Source organism: Propithecus coquereli, unplaced genomic scaffold (genome assembly GCF_000956105.1).
Source record: "Propithecus coquereli isolate 6110/MARCELLA unplaced genomic scaffold, Pcoq_1.0 Scaffold811, whole genome shotgun sequence".
In the NCBI taxonomy this organism is placed as follows: domain Eukaryota; kingdom Metazoa; phylum Chordata; class Mammalia; order Primates; family Indriidae; genus Propithecus; species Propithecus coquereli.
The window spans coordinates 350,297-370,974 of NW_012154297.1; the positions used below are offsets into that span (position 1 = coordinate 350,297).

At 57.7% G+C, this 20,678-nt stretch overlaps 1 protein-coding gene across 1 annotated transcript; it reads right to left on the reverse strand.

Moving 5' to 3' along the window:
* Positions 1-395: 395 nt before the first annotated feature.
* On the reverse strand, positions 396-18,828 carry RAB8A (RAB8A, member RAS oncogene family). The gene is made up of 8 exons (XM_012663590.1): positions 18,485-18,828; positions 13,522-13,582; positions 11,570-11,630; positions 7,675-7,752; positions 6,038-6,127; positions 5,608-5,673; positions 4,578-4,628; positions 396-1,759 (listed from the first exon to the last, which is right to left on the reverse strand). Exons 1-8 carry the CDS (start codon positions 18,606-18,608, stop codon positions 1,667-1,669), a joined length of 624 nt encoding a protein of 207 aa, XP_012519044.1. The 5' UTR covers positions 18,609-18,828; the 3' UTR covers positions 396-1,666.
* Between the last annotated feature and the right edge of the window lie 1,850 nt (positions 18,829-20,678).

Genomic DNA, 20,678 nt, shown 5'->3' on the forward strand with positions numbered 1-20,678 from the left:
CAGGCACCGAGAGCAGGGAATTTTGGTGGCACGACGGGGACGGACGCTGGCTGAGTGGGCTGAGCGAGCACACAGGGCGCGGAAGTAGAGCCATGAGGGGGACGCCTCTGTTTTCCTGCCAAAGGTGGGCAGAGGTGGGGCTGGGCTGCAGAGGGGCCGGGCTGGGAGCCTCCCTTCCCAGGTTTGTCTTTTGAGGATGGGTGTCGTGTCCTCCGAGGCACACCCCGGCTGAGGTGGCCCCCAGCTCCTACTTTGACCCCTCCACCCCTGACACCTGGCCACCTCCGTGTGGCCCACGGGGAAAACGTGCACGTCAAAATCCCTGAACTGTAAAATGAGCTTTAATTTGTTTTCCTTAAGTGCATTTATTGATGTAAACAGAGCATGTTAGATTCCGGGGGAGCGCGGACTATTGCTGGTATGTTGGTTTAATTAAAAAAAAAAAAAAAAAAAAGACACTACGACGCCCATGGCTTCGATTGACAGCAGCTTAAGGAGGGGAAAGAAAAACCAAAAGAAAAGGCTCCCGGTGACGCTGCTCCAGCAAGGTGACCTGGTCCCAACTGCAGTCTCTCCAGGGGACAGCACGGCTGTCAAGATGGAACCCAGTGATGACAGCTGAGCACCCCCCACCCGCTGCCACGGAATGATGCGTCTCGGCCACATCCAGCCGGGGGCGTCAGGAGCTTGTTCCTCATCACCTAGGTTTGCCGCCGGGAATCAAAGACGGAACCGCTTCATGGCACTACGAATCTGGAAATATAAAATCTCAGCTAGGAAGGACGTCCGATTTGGAGGCAGCGGGGGGGGACGCAGAGGAGGCAGGGGCCATGTCAGGGCTGAGAGGAGGGTGACCCGATGGCGGGAGGACCGCGGGGCAGGTGTGGTTGTGTTTTCGCGGTCACCTGTGGCGCGCGCAGCCAGCGTCCCCTCAGTGCTCAGACGGCGCCAGCCGAGGGGCCTGGCCGGACCCCAGCCCTCAACCCCGCTGTGAACGGGAGGCGCCGCCCCAGGGTTCTTTCCTTCTCGACGCCTTACACAGGATTTCCTTAACTTGTGCTTCCCTTTGGCTTAATAGTTAAAAAAAGAGAGCGGGGCAGAGAAACGGTTTTTGTCACTTGTCTGAAACCGAGAAGGGAGGAGGGAGTGGACAGCAGGTTTGCTGGGCGGACGCCTCCCCGGGCCTGGCGGTCGGTTGCGTGGATCAAAGTGCGGGGCCTGACGCTCCCAGAACTGCCGCTGGCCTTCAGTGGCCTCGCTTCCCCGGCAGGGTCGTGTGAACGGGCTCCCCGGTGGGGCTCCGTGTGGCCCGCGGCAAGGCATCGAGGCTCAGAGCCGGAGGCCTGCCACTGGGTGTTGCTGCCCGTCACACCCTGACTGCACTTCTCTCTCTCTTTCTGGAAACTCGATGCGTGGGGTCGGCCCGTTCAGCGGACGTTACAGGAAAAAATAGCAAATTCTTAACTTATTCCATCTCCGAAGTTGAAAAAGATCAGACGGTTACTAAAATAAAACAATTTCTCAATTGCATTCTGGTGGCCGAGGGCCCGGTGGCCGCGGCGCGGGCGGGGCGTTGGAGGTGGGAGGGCCCCGGCTGAGTGAGGGGCTCACTCGGAACAGGCACAGTCAGCTCGGCTGAGCGAGGCGCAGAGTAAGGCGGCGTTCCTCACAGAAGAACACACCGGAAAAAGCTGCTCCTCTTCTGCTGGTCTGGTGTGATTTTGACTCCCTGGTTGCTGCCCTGGGGGCTGTTGCCTTCCTGAAGTCACAAGAGGTTTTCCGAGGTTACTGCGGAGCATCAGTGCCACGTCTCATGACCAGCCAGCCGGTCACCGCCAGTCCATGCACTCATCTCCTGCCAATCAACCGTCCATCCATCCCCTTCCAGCCATCCATCCATCATCCATCTCCTTCCAACCATCCACCCCTCATCCATCTCCTTCCAACCATCCATCCATCATCCATCTCCTTCCAACCGTCCCCCTCCTTCCAACCGTCCATCCATCATCCGTCTCCTTCCAACCGTCCATCCATCATCCGTCTCCTTCCAACCGTCCATCCATCATCCGTCTCCTTCCAACCGTCCATCCATCATCCGTCTCCTTCCAACCGTCCATCCATCATCCGTCTCCTTCCAACCATCCATCCATCATCCGTCTCCTTCCAACCATCCACCTCCTCCCAACCATCCATCCATCATCCATCTCCTTCCAACCGTCCATCCATCATCCATCTCCTTCCAACCGTCCATCCATCATCCACCTCCTTCCAACCATCCATCATCCATCTCCTTCCAACCGTCCATCCCCCTCCAACCATCCATCCATCCTCTTCCAATCATCCATCCCTCTATTCTCTTTTACCCACCCATCCAACTGTCCCTTCACAAACAGATCTACTTTTCATCTCCTACCCATCACCTTCCAACCATTACATCAATCACTCATTCACCTACCCATACCCTTCCCACTCACCCTCCTGACATCTTTCCAATCACTTATTCTCCCATCCAACCCTCCTCTTTCCATACTTCCTTCCCTCCATTCACCTGCCCCCTTCTCCTTCCTTTTTTCCAGCCATCTACCCATCTGTGCTGAGAACCTTGCACTGAGGCAGCCCAGGGGCAGCCAAAAGACTGTGTCCCTTGGGCTTTGGGAGGCCTGGGTTCCAGGTCCCGCTGCCACTTCCACCCACTGGTCTCCGTGTTCCTGTGCCATGGTGCTGCCTCACCATTCTCCTCTCTAATCTGCTTTCCGCCTGCCATCATCGGGAATGTAAGACCATCAACTCATTCTCTACTGAAAACCCACCAGTGCCCCCCACCAACTTCAGAGCCGAACGCCCTAAGTCAGTTGCCTGGTACGCAAGGCTTCTGTGATCTGTCCACTGCAGACCCTGGAAACTCAAATCCTGGTTTCTTCCACCTCACCCTGTTTGAAAGACTTGCACCCACTGCCCCCACCCCCGACCTTCTTTTCTCTAACACTTCATCTCTTGGCTCTTAGGTAAAACCTGGTTGACTCAATAGCAACTATCGAAGGCCTGCAACGTGCCAGGCGCAGTGGCAGATGAGACAAGAGGTCCTGTCCAGGGGAGCTCGGCCTGTGCAGGGGAAGACAAATCACTCGGGAAACGCACGTGCAGTGTGACTTCCCAGTGGTGAGCAATGACAGAACGAGGCAGGACGAGGGGTGGAGGTGACGGTGGAAGGTGTGTTTCTATGGCAACGTCCGAATGGAGGCTTCACAGGGGAGGAAGTGAGACCAGGGGTGGGCCGGGGTGTGGTCAGCAGAACACCGGCCACGAAGATGTCCACGCCCATCCCCTGGAACCTGCGAATATGGTACCTGACCTGGCAAAAGGGACTTTGCAAATGAGATGACGGTGAGGTGGGGAGAGGGGCCTGAAATACCCGGGTGGGCCCAGTCTGGTCACAGGACCCCTAAGAAGTGGAGCAGCTGTGGTCAGAGAACGGGGTAGGATTCTACTCTTGGTGCTTTGCAATTCGGTTAAGAAAAAGCTAAATGGCCAGGACAAGGGTTGCACGTGGGCACTTTGCAATCTACTCCATGAAAGGATCCGGCATGTTCTGCAGGTAGTCAGTTGCCTGGCATCACGAGTGCGGGCAGAGGAAAGCCAAGCGCCACCACAACGCTCAGCGGGCCACGGCGAGTCAGAAGGGCCGTGAAGACTCAAACTTGGACCTTCACATTGAAGTGGGAAAAAACACTGCAAGAAAATTCCACGTTGCTGTCGGTCAGTACGTTGGTTTATGTGGACTGTTTACCGGTTTGATTTAACGGCCAAAGCACTGCTGTTAAATCAATGGTGTGTATTATTATTCAACTTATAGCACCTTGGAATTATGAAAATGATTTGCTTTGAATGGGATGTGAACTACCTGAATGATACTTTGTGTTTTATGTGCAGTCTCGTGTGACCAGACTTATGTAACCGACAAACAGAGCTCTTTATGCTCTTCAGACAGCGAATGGAACTCAGCCGGGAAAGGGTGGCTGCTGGGACCAGCAACCAGGAGGAAGGGTCACAATGGTGCCTGGGCGCTCAGTGCACCCAAAGCACAGGGACACGTTTGGACTCAGTCAAGGAGGCACCATTTAGGCTGAGCCCTGTGGACTGTGAAGTCACTCACGTGGTCAACAGAAAAAGGAGGAAACACACCAAAAGGTGGCTGGGGAGGGATTCGGGCAGACCTCCCTGGGGGCCTCAGAGAACCCTGGGATCTGATGCAGGCCACAGAGCCATCATGACTTGCAGGATTGGGGCTGAGGTAGGAGATGGGGAGAGGTCATCGATCTGTCACGCTTGTCAAGATGGTGGCTGTCAGACATGACAACTCCAGAGGGCCCTGCAGGACGCAAACAGCTGTCTGTCCCCTGCTGGCCTGGGGCTCGGTGGGCAGGGCCTTGTCTGTCTGCGCAGCACAGTCCCAGCCACTCTGAGAACTCTCCCCGCTCCCAGCTCTTCCGCCTGGGTCTGGCTGGGCCCTACAAAGCAGGACCTGCCCTGGGATCCCACAGAGACCCACTTGGGATCTGGGAGGGAAACATACTCACCAATTTTTTGTCCATTTTTGCTTTGATGTCTCTGGCGAGGGTGAAAAACGCCTGTGGAACACGCACGGTGTTAGGACCCTGGAGTGGCAGGACCCTGGGTCCTCGGCCACCCACGTGGAGTGGGTGTGGGCAGGAAATGGCCTTAAATGACTTTCCGGGCATGGGTCTCCCATTCGGCCCTCTGACACCTGCCCGTGGCAGTGGACTCAGCTGGCCTGTCCCGCCCCACCTCCTGTCCTTCCCTGGCTCGTCCTGCCCACCCGACTGCCCCAACCCGCCAACAGCGCTGTGAGGTGCGGCCACACTTGGTTGGCCAGAGAGGAAACTGAGGCTCGGAGATGCCAAGTGACCCGTCCATTAAGCACCCAGTGCTTAACTGACCAATCCAGAGGATCTGGAAGGAGTGTCCAGCTCTCCATCCCTGACAGCTCGGGCCATCTTGGCTGGGCCCTGCAGGAAGGGGGACTCTGACAGGCGGAAGAGGGGGCGCGAGGTAGGGAACGCGGCAAAGGCTCAGAAAAGGGAGTGGCCCAGGTGGCCCCTGGGTGGCAAACACCAGCCGGGGCCGGCGAGGTGCCCGGGCTACACCCTCCGGTCAGCGTGGGGTTTAGTAGGGTGTGATGTGGAAGGTCCATTTTGGAAACATTACCAGGACAGTGTCGTGCAGGGGAAACCGGGTCAGCCACAGGCTGGTGTCACCCGTGGAGAGAAGAGCGGGGACGGACGAGACCTGGTCCAAGCTCCCTACTCTGCCTGGACTTCTGACCAGGTCTGTCTGTGGGCAAGAGCGGGAACCCGGAGCTGGGCCTGGGCGCCCAGCTGCCTGGGATGTTCTCGGCCTCAGTTTCCTCACCTGCAAAACCACCTGTTCCCAGGGCTGCCCCGGAAGTGTCCCTCGGAGGACTGGCAGGCGGCCCAGACCTGAGGCTGGTCCCTCTGGCAGAGCCTACCTGGAGGACGCCAGCTCATCCCTTATCCCAGAAGGACAGGCCTCCCAGGCCCCGTGTCCCCAGCAGGGCCCAGGACTCACGTTCTCCACGTTGATGTTGGCCTTCGCACTGGTCTCCATGAACTTGATTCCGTAGTCGAGGGCCAGCTGCCAGGGAGGAAGGGACACATGTGTGCACGTCAGCCGCCAGGCGCCTGGAGCCGAGGGCCAGGCCGGCACTGCGGCGCAGCAGTGACAGGTTGGGGGGGGACGGGGCCTGCTGCGCCCAACCCGAGCTCCATCCCTGCAGAGCTTCCGCGTGTGGCCGCGGTGGGGGTGCGCAGAGGGCACGGGGCTCGCAGTGCGGCTGTACCTGAAGCCAGGCCCACACATGCTCACAAAGGTCGTGAGAACCATACCCGCCGAGCCCAGCCTCTCCGCCAGCGAGCACTTGGGGGCTCCGGGGCAGGGCAGGGACAGGGAGGCCCTCTGTGCAGGGAGCCCTAAGACCCCTCGGAGCCGCCACACCCACCTTTTCTCCCCGTTCCTTGGAAACTTGTCTTTTGTCGTTCACGTCACACTTGTTCCCGAGTATCATCTTTTCGACGTCTGCAGAGGCGTGCTGAGGGGAGAGGGGCAGAAAGGGGTGGTTAGGCTGGACGACACAGGCCAGGCACTTCTGCTCCCCACACGGTCCAGCCCCTGAAATCAGCGTGGTGGGGTCCGGACTGCCAGGAACAGCCAGGGCCAGAGGACAAGCTGAAGCTCAGAGAGGCTGAGCAGCCCGGCCCACGTCACACAGCCCACACCAGGGCTGGGCTTCTGGCAGAGGCCAGGGTTCTAGCTGCTCCCCTGACCAGGCAAACACTTCCCAGCTGTTGAGAGCAGCTTCCCCATGGGCTGTGCCAGTCGGGCCCCCGGGCCTGGGCTGCTGGCGGGGTCTGGCCTATGGAAGGTGAGCAAGGCTGAGATATTTACCCTCCAACCCTCTTCCCTTCCTCCCTCCCCAGTTCCTCTGCGGGAGGCCCCGGCTGCTGTCCTGGGACCTGCTTTGACCTTTCAACTCTCTCTCTTTGGGCTCTGGAAATGGGCTGTGCCTGAGGTGGCCGCAGGTCCTTGCCATCGCCAGCACTGGGGACTTCACCACCCCCCGTGTTGCCTTAGCTCTGCCCCAATCCCTGAAAGCGGCTCCTTCATCAAACCCTCCCACAGCCCCCAGAGGAGCGGATCTTGCTTCCTGAAGGGCGGGGACATGGGAAAGTACGGTCTTCTCCACCCGCTCAGGCCTGGTCTCAATGGAACCCACCGCACTGCGCCTGCGTGACTTCCCAGGAACCAGGAGACCCTCTCGCTCGCCGGCCAGGAACAGAGGACGCCCGCAGAGACCAGCGTGGCAGTCTCTCCTCCTCTCCACCCATTGAGACAGCTTCCCCGGCCGAGGGCAGCCGCAGCCCTCTGGGGTCCTTGGGGAGGTGGGCCCAGCGCAAGTGCCCATAATTGACAGGGCCAGTCTCTCGGCCTGGCCCGAGCGGTCCACGCACTCTAGGTGGACAGTCACGTGACCTTCTGCCGTGGCTTCATGGACGGGGAAAGTTCTCTGGCTGCCCCGCAGACCCAGAGCCCCACCCGGTTGGTTATCAGAAGCTGCAGGAGCCACAGTCCAGGAAAGCCCTGGGGGCGAGGTCGGCGCTCTGGGCCGCGGGAAGATGGAGATGCTGGCTTTGGGGTGGGGTGGGGCTGGCCTCCTGCTTCTTGCTGCCCCACGGTTCAAGGTCTGAACGTGGGTAGCAGCTCACGCCCTGCTCTGACATAGCTCAAAGTACAGTCGGACCTGCCTGCTCACCACGCTGGCCAAACACAAGGGTCGTGCTGGTGCTAGAACCTTCCCTCTCTGGACAGCACCACATGCTCACGGTGACCACGGGCTTGGCTATCCCTTTTCTTGTGACTGTGACATTGGCCAGCTGACAGCTCAGCTGGGGGAACAAATGGGCTGTCGGAGCTGTGGTCCCTGGGCTCGACTGCCTGGGTCTCAGTCCCTGCTCTCCTCTGTGCCTAACTGTGAGGCCAGTCACTTCTAGGTGCCTCTGGGCCTTCTCATCTGTAAACCAGGGGGCTCTGGGGAGAGGGCCGGGGAGAGGGTTGGTGGGAGGAGCCGGCAAGCCTCACCTCCTCAATGTTCCGAATCCAGTTCCGGATGTTGTCGAAGGACTTCTCGTTGGTGATGTCGTAGACCAGCATGATGCCCTGAGCGGGAAGGACAGAGACACAGGCTCTTGGAGAGTGAGTCCCAGCAGGACAGTGGAGATGCAGGACGTGGCACGGGGCCCATCGCCTGCCCCACAGCCAAGCCCACCGGCTGCCACCCTCCCTGCCAGCCAGCCCCCTCCTCGTCTCCAGGCTCTAGACCTGCCCCCTCGGCCACCGGCAACCCTTCTGCCTCACAGACCAGACCGTCCCACCCTAGCTTAGCAGCCTGGCTGGCTCCCCATGGCGGCAGGGTAAGTCCAGCTGACGAGCCCCAGTGGCCTGTGAGGTCCCGCGGCCTGCCATGCTCCCCTCACGCTGACCCTCCCCTGCAGCAGCCTCTCACTGTAGCTCCCCAGGCCCTGGTGGGGGAGTCCCACCATTCCCACTCTGCACATGGTGAGCGGCAGGGGGGTGGCCAGGCCCCTGTCTAGTGTCCCAGGAGAGAGTACATGGGAAGACGGGGCTCCGAACCCAGGCGGCCTGACCCCGACACACGTGCCTTCTAGGGAGCCCACCAGAGCGGGGCCTGGGCGGTGCTGAGGCCCTCTGGGCTCCCTAATTCAGAGGTCCCCACCCTTTTTGGCACCAGGGACTGGTCTTGTGGAAGACAATTTTTCCACGGACAGGGGCGTGGGGATGGCAAGAGATGGGGAGCGGCTGTAAATACAGAGGAAGCTTCACTCGCTCGCCCACCGCTCACCTCCTGCTGTGCTGCCCGGTCCTAACAGGCCCTGACCCAGTACCGGCCCTCGGCCCAGGGGTCCTGGCAGAGCCACAGAGCAGCCCCGCCTAAGCCCATGATCTCACCGTCACTGTGGAGAAGGGCAAATGTCTCCACATGACACAAGGGGAAACCAAGGCACAGGGACGTGACCTTTAAGATTCGAGCCCAGCTGAGCTAACCCTGCAAGAGGTGATGCCACCGCTCCTCTTGGGAACCTCCCTGGGCCCTCGTCAGCACCAAAAGCAATGTGGGGCCAACAAGTGACTTCGACGGTCACTTGCTGTTCTGCATGACCTTGAAGGGCACCCACGGGGGCCAGCCTGCACGCCACCGCAAGGCCCCCTTCGCGGCTGAGCACCCTTGGTGCCCAGGCACGTGGCCAGTGCACGCCCAGGCCCGGCTTGACCCATTCCTCTGCGCTACCTGTTCCAAGGGGCCGGCCCTGTGTCTGTGGCACCCCGGGGCATGCCGATGGCCTCTGGTGTTGGCCCAGTCATTTCTGTAGCTGCCAGACTTTGCAGAGTAAGACCAGAGGCCCGGTGGCGCTAGGTAGACAGGCGTGGGACAAAACCACGCAGGTGGGGCGAGAAAGCCACCCCACTCCTAAATCCCACGTGAACCCAGGGAAACGAATGTCCTTACTGATGGGAGGACCCAGAGGTTTCAGTGGCCCCAGCCAAGGTGGGCAGACCCTGTGAGTCAAGCACTGTCAGGGCCAGAGGGGCATGAGGGTCCTTCTGCCCCTTATCTAGGACTGGCTGCTCTGATGGCCCCGGGATCCCGCCACCACCAGCAAGTTGGCACCATGTGCCAACATTCCAAATTCCTGGATTTTGACCCATTGTGGGGGAGGGGGAGATGACGCAGGAGTTCAGAGGGCAGTGGGTACGGCTCTCTGGTAGGATCGAGCAGAAGTATCTGGAAAACACTGGCTCACCCTATTCCAGGCCCTCCCTGAAACTTCCCACAGGGCTGCAGTGACTATTTTCCGGGTCCCTGCCCCAGCACACCTCCACATATGTTTGGATGTCACGGGTCACCAGCCACGTAATGCTTCCCAAATTTGGGTCTTCTAGACCCAGCGTCTAGACCTCCAGGACGGAGATGCTGACGTGGCTGCAACCGTGGCCATGTTCTCTGCTCTGTCCCATGTGGCCGCTGCTGGCCACACGCAGCTCTGGGGCACACCCACCAAGCTGCTCTGACTGAGAGACTGGATTTTCAATTTTAATTGGTTTAAATTCAAACAGGGTTAGGCCGAGTCTAGGAGGACCGAAGGCTACAATCGTCTCCGTGCTGACTTAGGACGTGGGCGCTGGAGACAGCTGGGCCATTGACCCTCCGTGTGCACTTAAGTAGGGCAGGCAACGAGCCGAACCTCAGGCTCCCGGTACACGACAGGGCGGTGACAGTGGCACCTGCACTCAGGGGTGGGTTTATGGCCAAGACGCTACGAGACGATCCGGGCCACCACCTGGGCCCAGTGCCTCGGCAATCAGGACAGGGTGTTGGGCGGCAATTTCAGCCCAGAGAGGGCTGGGACCTACCCAAGGTCACACAGCTCTCTCCAGGGGCAGAAGCTCCCCTGGGACCCCAGGATCCTGAGGCCCCCGCCCCATCCCATCCTCCACCAGAGCACGGCCCGAGGTGAGAGGAAAATAAGTAAATTAATTTTGTAAGGAGCACTAAGGCATCTGTTATGTTTCAGATGGTGCGTGGGATGCTCTCAAGACTGAATGTCCCCAGTCACTGCTGCACCGCAGGCCTTTCCCGGGCGCCCGCTGCACACCCGGCAGGTTCCCAGGCACTGGCACGCGGCAGCGACCGCGACGTGGCACTGCCCTCACAGGGCTTGTGGTCTAGCGGAGGAAACAGCTGCCCGTTTCGTTAGACGGCGGGGTGTGCTAGGGAAAGGCTGGGGGCCAGGCGGTGCTGGGGAGGGGGAGGGACGGCCATTCATCCTTGGTGCAGCCTGGGACGTTGTCAAGTTCTCTGGTCCATTTCCTAAGAAGGGAGCTGGAGCTCAGAGGGCGACCCAGGGCCTTGGGCCAGGTCCGGGAGGTCCGCGTCCTACTCCCGCCATCTCCGCATGCCCTGGCCCCTCTGATGGCCCAGGGTTCCCACCACCGCCAGCAAGTTGGTACCACGTGCCCGACGTTCCAAATTCCTAGATTTTTACCTACTGTAGGGGAGGGGGAGTCAATTTGGGACTTCAGAGGGCAGTGGGTACAGCTCTCTACTAGGACAGACCAGAAGTATCTGGAAAACACTGGCTCACCCTGTTCCGGGCCCTCCTTGAAACGCCCGCAGGGCTCAATGACCATTTTCTGCAGCCCTGCCTGGGCACCTCTCCACACGTGCGTAAGCTCACGACGGGTCACCAGACACCTGATGCTCCCCACATTGGGGCCTTCTAGACCCAAGGGACTAGCATCTCCAGGATAGCGATGATGCAGCTTCAACAGTGACCACGGTCTCTGCTCTGTCCCGTCCAGCAGCTGCTGGTCTCACGCAGCACCGGGGGCACCAGAAACGCAGCTGCCCTCCAGCGCAGAACCCCGTCCCGTCCCCTGCCGCCTCTGCGTCTAGTTCGGGCCTGGCCCAGAGAAGGTGCTGGTAAATATTTGAGGGATGACAAACGAGTCTTCCTGTCACCCTGCCTCCAGCCTGGGCGACAGATATAACGGCCAACAGCCCAGGGCATGTCAGCTCCTGGAAGATCTTCAAGTTCTTGGTAGCGAATTCCAGAGAGACTGATGTGGGCCGCGTGAACGCGCCTAGATGTCGGGGCATGCCGGCTCCTACTTCGCTGACCTCACCTGGGAGAACCAGCTTCCTGCGTCTTCATTCCCCAGGAATTAAGTTTCCTCTTTATTTAAACCCTGCATTGTCTCTGCAGCCAGAAGGGGAGGCGTGTATGCGGGGCCCGGGGGCCGGGGAGCGGCGGCCTCTTCCTAAAACTAACTTGGGACCAAGGAGCCCCAAGGAGCCCGACCACACGCTCCATAGAAACATCCAGAATTAGGTATTGAACACAGTGACATTCATTTTGACTTAAAAAATAACAGAAACAAAAAAACCAATCCGTACCATTGCACCCCTGTAGTAGGCCGTTGTGATCGTCCGAAACCGTTCCTGACCGGCCGTGTCCCTAAATGTGAGGAGAAGAGAGATTAGCGACACCGAAGGCGACTGACTGTCCCCAGCAGGGCACAAAGAGCGTCCACACGGGGTGCCAGCCTTCTCACTGCAGAGATTCGTCCTCCTGCTGAGGCAGCACCTTCTTGTTTAGTTTTTTAAATCAATTGTATGTTGAAAGATTCAAAAAAATGTTTTCCTTTTTTTTTATTAACTGGGAGAGGCGGCACCTTCTAATCTCCCAATTATTACAGAGAAGGAAACTGTGGCTTGGAAGGGTTGGGGTCCTTTGGTGGCTTCTCGCTGGGGCTGTCGCAGAGCCACGACCAGACGCCTGGCCCGTGCGCCCCTCCCTTCTCGCACCTTTGCATCCAGGGAACTCTCCCTGGAGTTTCTGAGTCACAGAAGAGCCAGTCACGTGGTGGCACAGGACGCAGCCCTTGCTACTGGGAGGGGCTGGGACTCAGGAAGCCCGTTCACGCTCGCCATCTTGGTTTGGGTGACAGGGAAAGTCCTTCCTCCCCTGTACGACGGGGGAAGCAGTGCCCGTCACCCAGGAGGAGACGCCTGAAGCTAGCTCCTGGCACGGAGGATACTCCGTGTTTGGTTTAAAGGTGACCTAACTGAGGGGTGGCAGGGCAAGACAGGGCAAGACCCACATCTTCTGTCCCTGAGCCCACGGCCCTGCACACCCCAGGAGGGCCCCATATTGTCTGGACTGTGCAGAAATGCCTCGCTTGGTGCTAAGTTGACTTTCTGACGCCAGCGCCAGGTGACATTAGTGGTTATGAACAGTCATTTTAATCTTAACCAAGGTCTTAGCTGTCTTAGGAGAGTTTGAGTCACTGACCCACCAAGATTGCTAAGAGCAGAAGCAGGAAGACAGGAGGAAAGTGCACCTTCTGCTGGCTGGTACAGCGTCACTTTGGACTTGGGAACAAAGGCTGCTTTGGTGCCAACGTGCTGGAAGTGGCCAGAGACTGACTGACTACTAACATCTGCAGGATTGACAGGTGGTGCAGCTCGCCCAGATTTCGGCTGAGAAGTCAGATTAAGAGACCAACATCACCTGGAGGTGAGGGTACGAACGAGACCCCCAACAGCACTGGCAGCGCAGGGGTGACGGCTCACGCCCTGAGACTCGAGGGACAGCGACATGCCACAGGGAGGGCGGCTTCGTGGCCCCTCTCGTGGCACTCCGCTCCCACCCGGAGGGACTTGCCTGGGACGGGGACTGCGGCACACACTTAGATATGTCTTTTCTGTATTGCGCTCGGGGCTAGCGATTCTACGCAAGTGGATTCCACCATACCTGAACCCCTAAATTCAGTGCCCCACGCCATGGGCTGCAGACCAGAGTCAGCGCCAGCGATGGGGACTTGGGAATCTCACCACTTCCCTCATTTTACGTGGCAGGAGAAGTCACTGTCAGGTCTGAGGAATGGAAACAGGTCTCGCCATTGGGCCTCAGCCTAACTTTGCTTCGCGGCTTTCAGGTCTGCATGCCAGGAAGTGAGGCCTGACCTTCCCCAGAAGAGAAAAGGGGAAGCGATGTCAGACCTTCGTGCTGCTCGGTGGGCTGACGGGCTCAAGAGGAAACTCCCTGCCGGGGCAGCTCACCGTCCCCGCAGCCTTCGCCGCCATCTGGCACGGAAGGCTCTCTCCAAGTTCAACGGAAGCAGCCCACTCTGCAGCCCAGACCCAGGCTTTGCCCACGCTGGACTGCTCGGCTAACTGGGCCTGGGCACTCTGTCCCCAGCAGGTGGTGACACAGACCCTCCACTCCCGCAGGGCTGGGTGAGAAACTCGAGGAGCTTCTGAAGACAGCCCCATGTGTCAGGGCTGGGCTCCCGGCGCGAAGTGCTCACCACGTGAAGGGCGTGACAGAGAGCGACGACTCTTACCATATCTGTAGTTTAATTCTCTTGCCATCGAGCTCTATGGTCCTAATTTTAAAGTCAATTCCTGAAAGAAAAGAAAAAAAGGCGTATCACGGTCAGCCCGCTTCCCGAGCTGTGTCTGAGTTGGGCGCTGCCAACCTGTGCAGGTGACAGCCGCTGTGGCTCGTGGGGCACCTGCCTGGTGCCGGGCATGTGGGATCTCGGAATCTGGAAGCCTCTGGAGATACTGTGCCCTCTCCTAGAAGGCGAACCTGAGGCTCCAAGGGCTGACAGGAGCTGCCTGGAGCCAAGCTGGCAAGCGGCAGGGCTGGGGGCAAACCCAGGTGGGTGCAGGAGGCAAAGCCTTGCTCTTGTCCCCTACTGCTGCCAGCTGAACCTGCCTCTCTGCCCTGGGTAGTTGTACAGAGGGGGCCTTGCCAGAGTCCTTTGCAGGCCCAAGTCCCACTTCCCTCCAGCCTGCAGCTGCCCCTCCCTCGCCAGCATGCGGGGCCCTGGATCCCACAATGCACTGATGCGTGGGGGCCACACCATCGCCTAGCCTGGGCTTTTGCAAACGTTCTCTGCGGGTGGCCTGTGCCCCAGTGGCCCATCAGCTGGGCAAACTTCTCCTCCTTAAGGCTCGCCCAAAGGTCCCCTCCCAGGAAGCCTTCCTGACCCCATCCTCCTTCTCTTCCACTCCCCACTTTCATCCCTTCTCCCAAGGGTGACCTCAAAGTGACCACACTGCTCCCCAGGCTCCTGAAGTTCCCCCTCGGTCCCTTCCCCTGCGTTCAAAAACACAGCCTAACCATGTCACGAAGCTAACCCATGCTCCCAACCTTCCCGCCTGTCCACCAACAGATCCACAACCACCTTATGAATGAACAATCTAAATGTGTGTATCTATACGACGGAATATCACGCAGCTGTAAAACGGAACAGCGGAACACTGACCCCTGCTACAACACAAAAGAACCTCAAAACCACGACGCCGAGTGAGAGAGTCCAGACACAAAAGGCCACGTAACATACGATCCCATTGACACGGAATGTCCAGAGCCGGCAAATCCAGAAACAGAGCAGACTCGTGGCTGTCAGGGCGGGGGCGGAACAGTGCGGAGACTGGGAGGGTTTGCTGAGGGTACGGGCTTTCTTTTTGGCATAATGAAAATGTCCTAAACCTGTGGTGACAGATGCGCACCTCTGTGAATGCACCAAAAGTCACTGAACCGTACACTTCAATGGGTGGATCATCCGGTACGTGAATTACACATATCTCAATAAAGCTGCTCAAAAAAAAAAAAAGCACCTTCCAGTGGCTTCCCCGCCCCCCCTCTTTCCTCCAGAAAAAAGTGAAAGCGGCTGTCTGTGTGCACCAAGGTCCCGCCTAACCTGGTCACTTCTCAGCACCCCGGCTCATGACCTTCTCTCTCTGGCCACACCTGGGCCATGCTGTCTACATGGCTGTTTCTTTTTTTTTAATCTTTACTGTTTAGTGCATGTATTTCAGCCTGGACGTGGCTGTTTCTTAAACTTCCCAAGAATGCTCCTGCCTCAGGGCTTTGACATGTTCTCTTCCCTCTTCTGGAATGTTCTTTCCCTCCAAAGCCACCTGGCTCTCCACCACTTTGCTCAGGCCCCCTTTCAAATCCCGTCCTCAGAGTAGCCTTGAAACAGCCAAACCCAGCCTTTGCCTCCGGGAGTTTGGTCTAAATCTCTACCTCGGAAGACTTTGAGGCCCGGGCATGGCTTAACCTCCCTGAACTCACGATGGGGGAGCTAATTCCATCCCACCGGCCTCAGCACTGGCGTTGCGCCCTTTAAAACGCAAGCTCCGTGGAGGCGAGGACTCCATCCGTCTCGCTCGCTGCTGTTACTTCCAGGGATGAAACATTCGGCAGGGGCCGAATACGGATTTGCTAGGAGCCGACTGCCCAAGGTGTGTCCTACGCACCCCTGGACTCCAGGTTACATTTCTGTCCCCCTCTGATTCGCCCGAGTCATCTCTGCAGCCCCCGCACCCAGGCGGATGCCTGGCACACCGAAGGGACTGGCTGGACGAAAAAACTGAAGCGCAACAGGGCCTTTGTGGTGCCGCACGGTTTACGAAGCGCTTCCACAAACACCATCCATCTCACCGAAGGCATGAATGGGCCCCTGAGAAGGCAGCGGGGGCCGTGCCAGGCTGGCGAGAACCGATTCCAGGGAGACACGGCCAAGTTTACACCACAAATGATTGATGGAGCTTATGAGAACAGGCTTTGGCAAAATGTAACCTGGGCAGAAAATGAACAGCCACTCGATCCTTGATCTATAAAGAAAGCCCAGGGGTGCAGTCGGTGCCAATACAGAATTGCCTTTAGGGATTAAGTTGTATTTCGGGACTGAGCAGTCTGGTGTTGACTCTTCCTGAAAACCTTCCCCACTTCTTCTCACAGAGGTGCAGGGACGCACAAAATCAAGCAGTGCCCCGTTCAGTCGCCCGAGCCCCACAGCGTTACTCTGTCCTGGATTTTATTAACAAGTCAAGTTGAACTAGGAAGTGCAAACTTTACGAGGCCTCGGAATTATGAGGCCATAACTTCAAGGTCATGGTGAATTAAACTTTCCTAGGATACAAATGTGAGGAGCAGAATATTGGGGTCGGAGGGAGGGATCCTAGGTTCAAGTGCCACCTCCACCTCGATAGGCAACCCTGACCAACTTCCATCCTAATCTGCAAGTAGAAGAGGGCAGCCTCCTCGGAGCCCCAGAGTGCTAGACTGGGTTCTCTGGTCAAGAATTAAAAACTGGCCGGGAGCAGTGGCTCACACCTGTAATTCTAGCACTTTGGGAGGATAAGGTGGGAGGATCACTTGAGGCCAGGAGTTCGAGATCAGCCTGGACAACTTAGTAAGACCCCTGTCTCTACAAAAAATAAAAAAAAAATTAGCCAGGTGTGATGGCACATGCCTATAGTCTCAGCTACTCAGGAGGATGAGGCAGGAGGATTGCTTGTTGCTTGAGCCCAGATGTTCGAGGTTGCAGTGAGCTATGATGACACCACTGCATTCCAGCCTGGGCAACAGAGTGAGACCTTGTCTCAAAAAAAAACAAAAAAACAAAAAAAGAATTAAAAACCATCCCACACCCCAGTCCAGCCTGGGCCAAGTGAGACCTTGTCTCTTAAAAATAAAAACAAAAAAACAGAAGAACAAAAAAACCCAATCCCTGTATTGATCTCACCTGTGTTAGTGCTAGGGTTGGGGAGAGGTGGTGAGGCAGGGAAACTGAGGTCTGGGGGCTGAGCCATGGCATGCCTGGAGTTAACACCACTTCCTTATTGCCGGGGACTCAAGAGTTAGTCCAAAGTTTGATCTTGGAGTGGGGGAGGGGGAAGAATTCAGAAGCACTTGTCTCCAGGGGTGGGATGCTGTTCTACTTCATTGATATGGCCTCTGGCAGTGGTGACAACCTTTAGTCATTGGATAGTTCTGACCCTCAACCACCCGGGGCACTGGCCAAGGCAGAGAGTGTTTCTTGTATTCTGAAGAAACGGGGCACAGAGAGGGGCAGCTCTTGTTCAAAGGCAAACAGCAACTGGAAACCAAGTGTGAAATTTCTAGTCCAATTCTCTCCAGGTGAGGAATATAGCTGTTTTACAAAGTGCAGTCCCAGAAGAGGGCAAGGAGAGAATTAGCATGCCCTGGTGGGGTTCAGAGAGATAACACAATTTGGTTGAAGTTATTACACAGTAAAGCAAAGCCCATTCCCTAGGTTTTCTAGATTTGGAATAAACTCCTGGGCTTGCTGACTGTTCTGCCATGTCCCTCGTCCTGAGCAGGGCTACACACCTCACAGGCCACTCTGTTTGATCCGTGACTCTCAGGTCAAACCTTTTCATTGTGGGCAATGACTGTTTTTGTGGCGCAGAGAGAATTCAGCTCCGCTTCTGCGGACGTCACAATTGAGATGCAACAAGCCAGTTCTGTTCAACCACAATGTGGGCTGGCCCTGTGGGAAAGGCTGCTCTGAAGTGACAGCCGGTGTCCTGGGCCCTGCGATAGGGAAGTCAAGGATGTCTGTGGCAGTGGCCGATTCTAGTTTCTCACTGAGGCTTTTTATCTTGTATCTCCTCGGGCCTGACAAGTCCCAGGGCGGGCAGCTGTCACTCGCCATTGCTGACACCCTTGAGCAGGATGGAAGGCGGGCAGGAAAAGGCTCCTGACTCCTTCTCATCATTCCTTCCCAAAGGAAAATACACTCATGGGGCAAACAGGGTCAGGGAGAGAGGCTCAATCTCTGAATATTCCAGAGCAAAGAGCAGGAGAGGTGTGAGTTAGAGTCCTGGCTCTGAGGTGGATCAGCTGTGCTTGTCCTGGGGGGTATACGGTGGCATCTCTCTGGATAGCTGAGCCTTGAGTTTTGGGCTCAGACACACCTGGGTTCAAATCCCATCCTCACCACCTGCAGACTGCAAGACCTTGGGCAAGTTCCACGCCCTTCCTGAGCCTCAAATTCCGCATCTGTGAGAAAAGCTCACAACAGCACCTAATACAGAAGACTGGAGAGTGTGATCATGCACACAAAGCAGCTGGCATATAGTAAATGCTCAATAAAGTCAGATGTTACCGTCTTTTTCCCATAGCCAATTCTTCATGACTCAGTTTTCATTTCTGTAAGACCGGAACTCCCAAAGAACTGCTTCGAGGACAGAACGAGATGACAGGTGCAAAGACTCCAGCCCAGGACATATGCTCCCTAACGAGCGGGCTGAGAGTCAGAGCCTCAGTCTCCCTATCTGCAAAATGGGCACTTGGTCCTCCCCTCCCCACGAGCCGGGAACTCCCGGACGGCGGTGGAGACGGCTGTTCCTCTCCTCTCAGGACCCCTCGACCGTCTCACATCCCCTGGCCCGTCCAGCCCGGTCAATCCCTCAGCTCCAGCCCCTCAGGGGCGCGCCCTGCCCGGGCCTCCCGCGCCCCCGGCCGCTCCCCAGCCCCGCTACCTATGGTGGAGATGAAAGTGGAGTTGAAGGCGTCCTCGGAGAAGCGGAACAGGACACAGGTCTTCCCCACCCCCGAGTCCCCGATCAGCAGCAGCTTGAACAGGTAATCGTAGGTCTTCGCCATATTACACTCTCTCCCCGACGGGAAGTGCGGCCAGCGCCTCGCCACTGGCCACTGGCCCCGTCTATCAGCGCCGAGCCCGCCCCCTATTGGCTCCCGGCCCGCCGCGCGTCACCGTGGCCGACGCCCGCCCCCGCGCCCCGCCCGTCGCTGGGAGACCTGGGGAAGGGGCGAGCGGGCCGCGGAGCAGGAAGCAGCCCGAGCGTGCCGCCCATTGGCCGGCGCTCGGGAGAGAGAGGGCTGTGATTGGCCAGAGGTGAAGAGTCGAGGGGCTTCAAATGGACACGGAGCGGGGGCGTGGCATTCCATGTCCCCGCCTTCTTCCCCCGACTCTGGGGCGGCCGCGCCCCGCCCCTCGATGGGAGAGGGAGGGCAGGGAGCGCCGCCAACGGCTCCGCGCGCCGGCAGCCTGGGGGCGGGGCCTGGGGTGCGTGCGCACGCACGCGGGGAAGGCCGTTACGTGCCAGCAGAGGGCGCACGCGCATTGGGGGGTGGTGGGTGTGTCTCTGGGTCCCGCCCTCACGGCTCGCGCAGCCGCAGTGGGCGCCGAGGCGAGCGCGGGAAGGCACTGTGATGCTGGCCGCATGTGGGGCGTGGTGTGGAGAGCTCCACCGCGGGCCAACGGGAGCCGCAGAAGGAAAGAGAAAAAAGGCGCTGGTCATAATCGAAAAGTGGCCCCTGGAGACGTGGCCCAGGGTCTCGGCGCTGGCCAAGGGGCCCATTAGAGACACCCAAGGCCTCTGCCACGCCTGCGGCTTCACCGCCGCAAGTCGCGCCCGGAGGCGCGCGGGACTCCCGGGGACCCGCCCTCGGGCCTAATTAGAGGTTGTCCGGGCCCCTTTCTGTCCCTCGCCCAGCCGGTCCTCTGAGGCGGCACCCGCCGAGGGAGTTAGCAGGTGATAATTCTAGGTAATATTTAGGAGCGTTTGGTTCTGTGCCTGGCAGTGCTCTTAACCCGTTATAAAAAATACAAAATAATTTAATCCCCACACCAACCCAGAGAGGTAGGTATTATTGGGTTTTTTTCTCCCGTTTTATGGTGAGAAAACTGAAGCCAGAGGAGGCGAAGTGACTTTCCCTGGCTCCAGCGTGGAAAGCTGGAATTTGAACTCAGACCGCCAAGCCTCAGAAGCCAAGACCGGGTCGCTGGAGCGTGCTGCTTACGGCACGCGGGGACCTCAGAGAGGCCGCGGGACCTGCCTAAGGATCTCTGCAAAGATGGTACCGGCCTCTCCTTCCTCCCTGCCACTGCAGCTCATGCTTTCCTAATCTAGCTCCGGCTAAGAGAAGCTTCAGCCGGAGCCATTGACCACTTTGGAGGCCTCGGCCCCTGTGGCATTTGATACTCTTGACCACCTTCTCAGGGTATTCTCTTTGTTTCTTGGTACTTTCCCCGTTTTATTTGTCTGTTTCTTCTGGCACCTCCGCCTCCCCTTCTCTGGGTGCTGCTTCTCAGATTCCATTGCAGTCTTCTTTTGGGGTCTCTGTCCCTTTGATGTTGGTGTTCTTCATGGTTCAGTCTCTTTTCACTTTCTGGGTGATCTCATTCATTCCCGTGGTTCTGACATCTCCACCCTGATGATTCTTAAGTTTTTTATCCATAGCTCAGCCTTCCCTCCACGTTCAACTGCTTTCTGGACATCTACCTTTGGATTTGTCAAAGATTATTCAGACTCAGTATGTCCACAACTGAACTCATCTTCTACTCAGACTGGTTTGTCTTGGGTTACCTCCTGAGTTGAACCGAAGTCATCTTTGACACCTTTCCTACATCTCTCACATCCTGGTTCTTAAGGGGGTTCTAAGTTGCTCTTTCATTTTCATGGCCACAGTCAGAGATCACATTTCTCCACTGGCCATTTTCTCTTACCCAGATCCACTCTGCAGTGGCTATTAGCTATTAGATGAGTATACTTATCTAATATCCATCTGTGGTCTCTTGGAAGGAAAAAGTCCAAAACCTTTCCTTAGCCTATATCCCTCACAGTCTGGTCCTAACCTCACCCTGTGTTCCACCCACGCTTCATGGGATTGGGAACACCCAAGAGCTGGGACAGGTCAATTTAATATTCA

Bases quoted from the DNA above. Each gene is read 5' to 3' on its own strand.
- RAB8A (XM_012663590.1), bottom strand. From the start codon at position 18,608: ATGGCGAAGACCTACGATTACCTGTTCAAGCTGCTGCTGATCGGGGAC. The intron at 5,674-6,037 runs GTGGGTGTGGCG...CCTCCCTGGCAG, and splicing joins CCAAGGAACGGGGAGAAAAG to CTGGCCCTCGACTACGGAAT. The intron at 4,629-5,607 runs GTGAGTCCTGGG...CGTGTTCCACAG, and splicing joins CCAACATCAACGTGGAGAAC to GCGTTTTTCACCCTCGCCAG.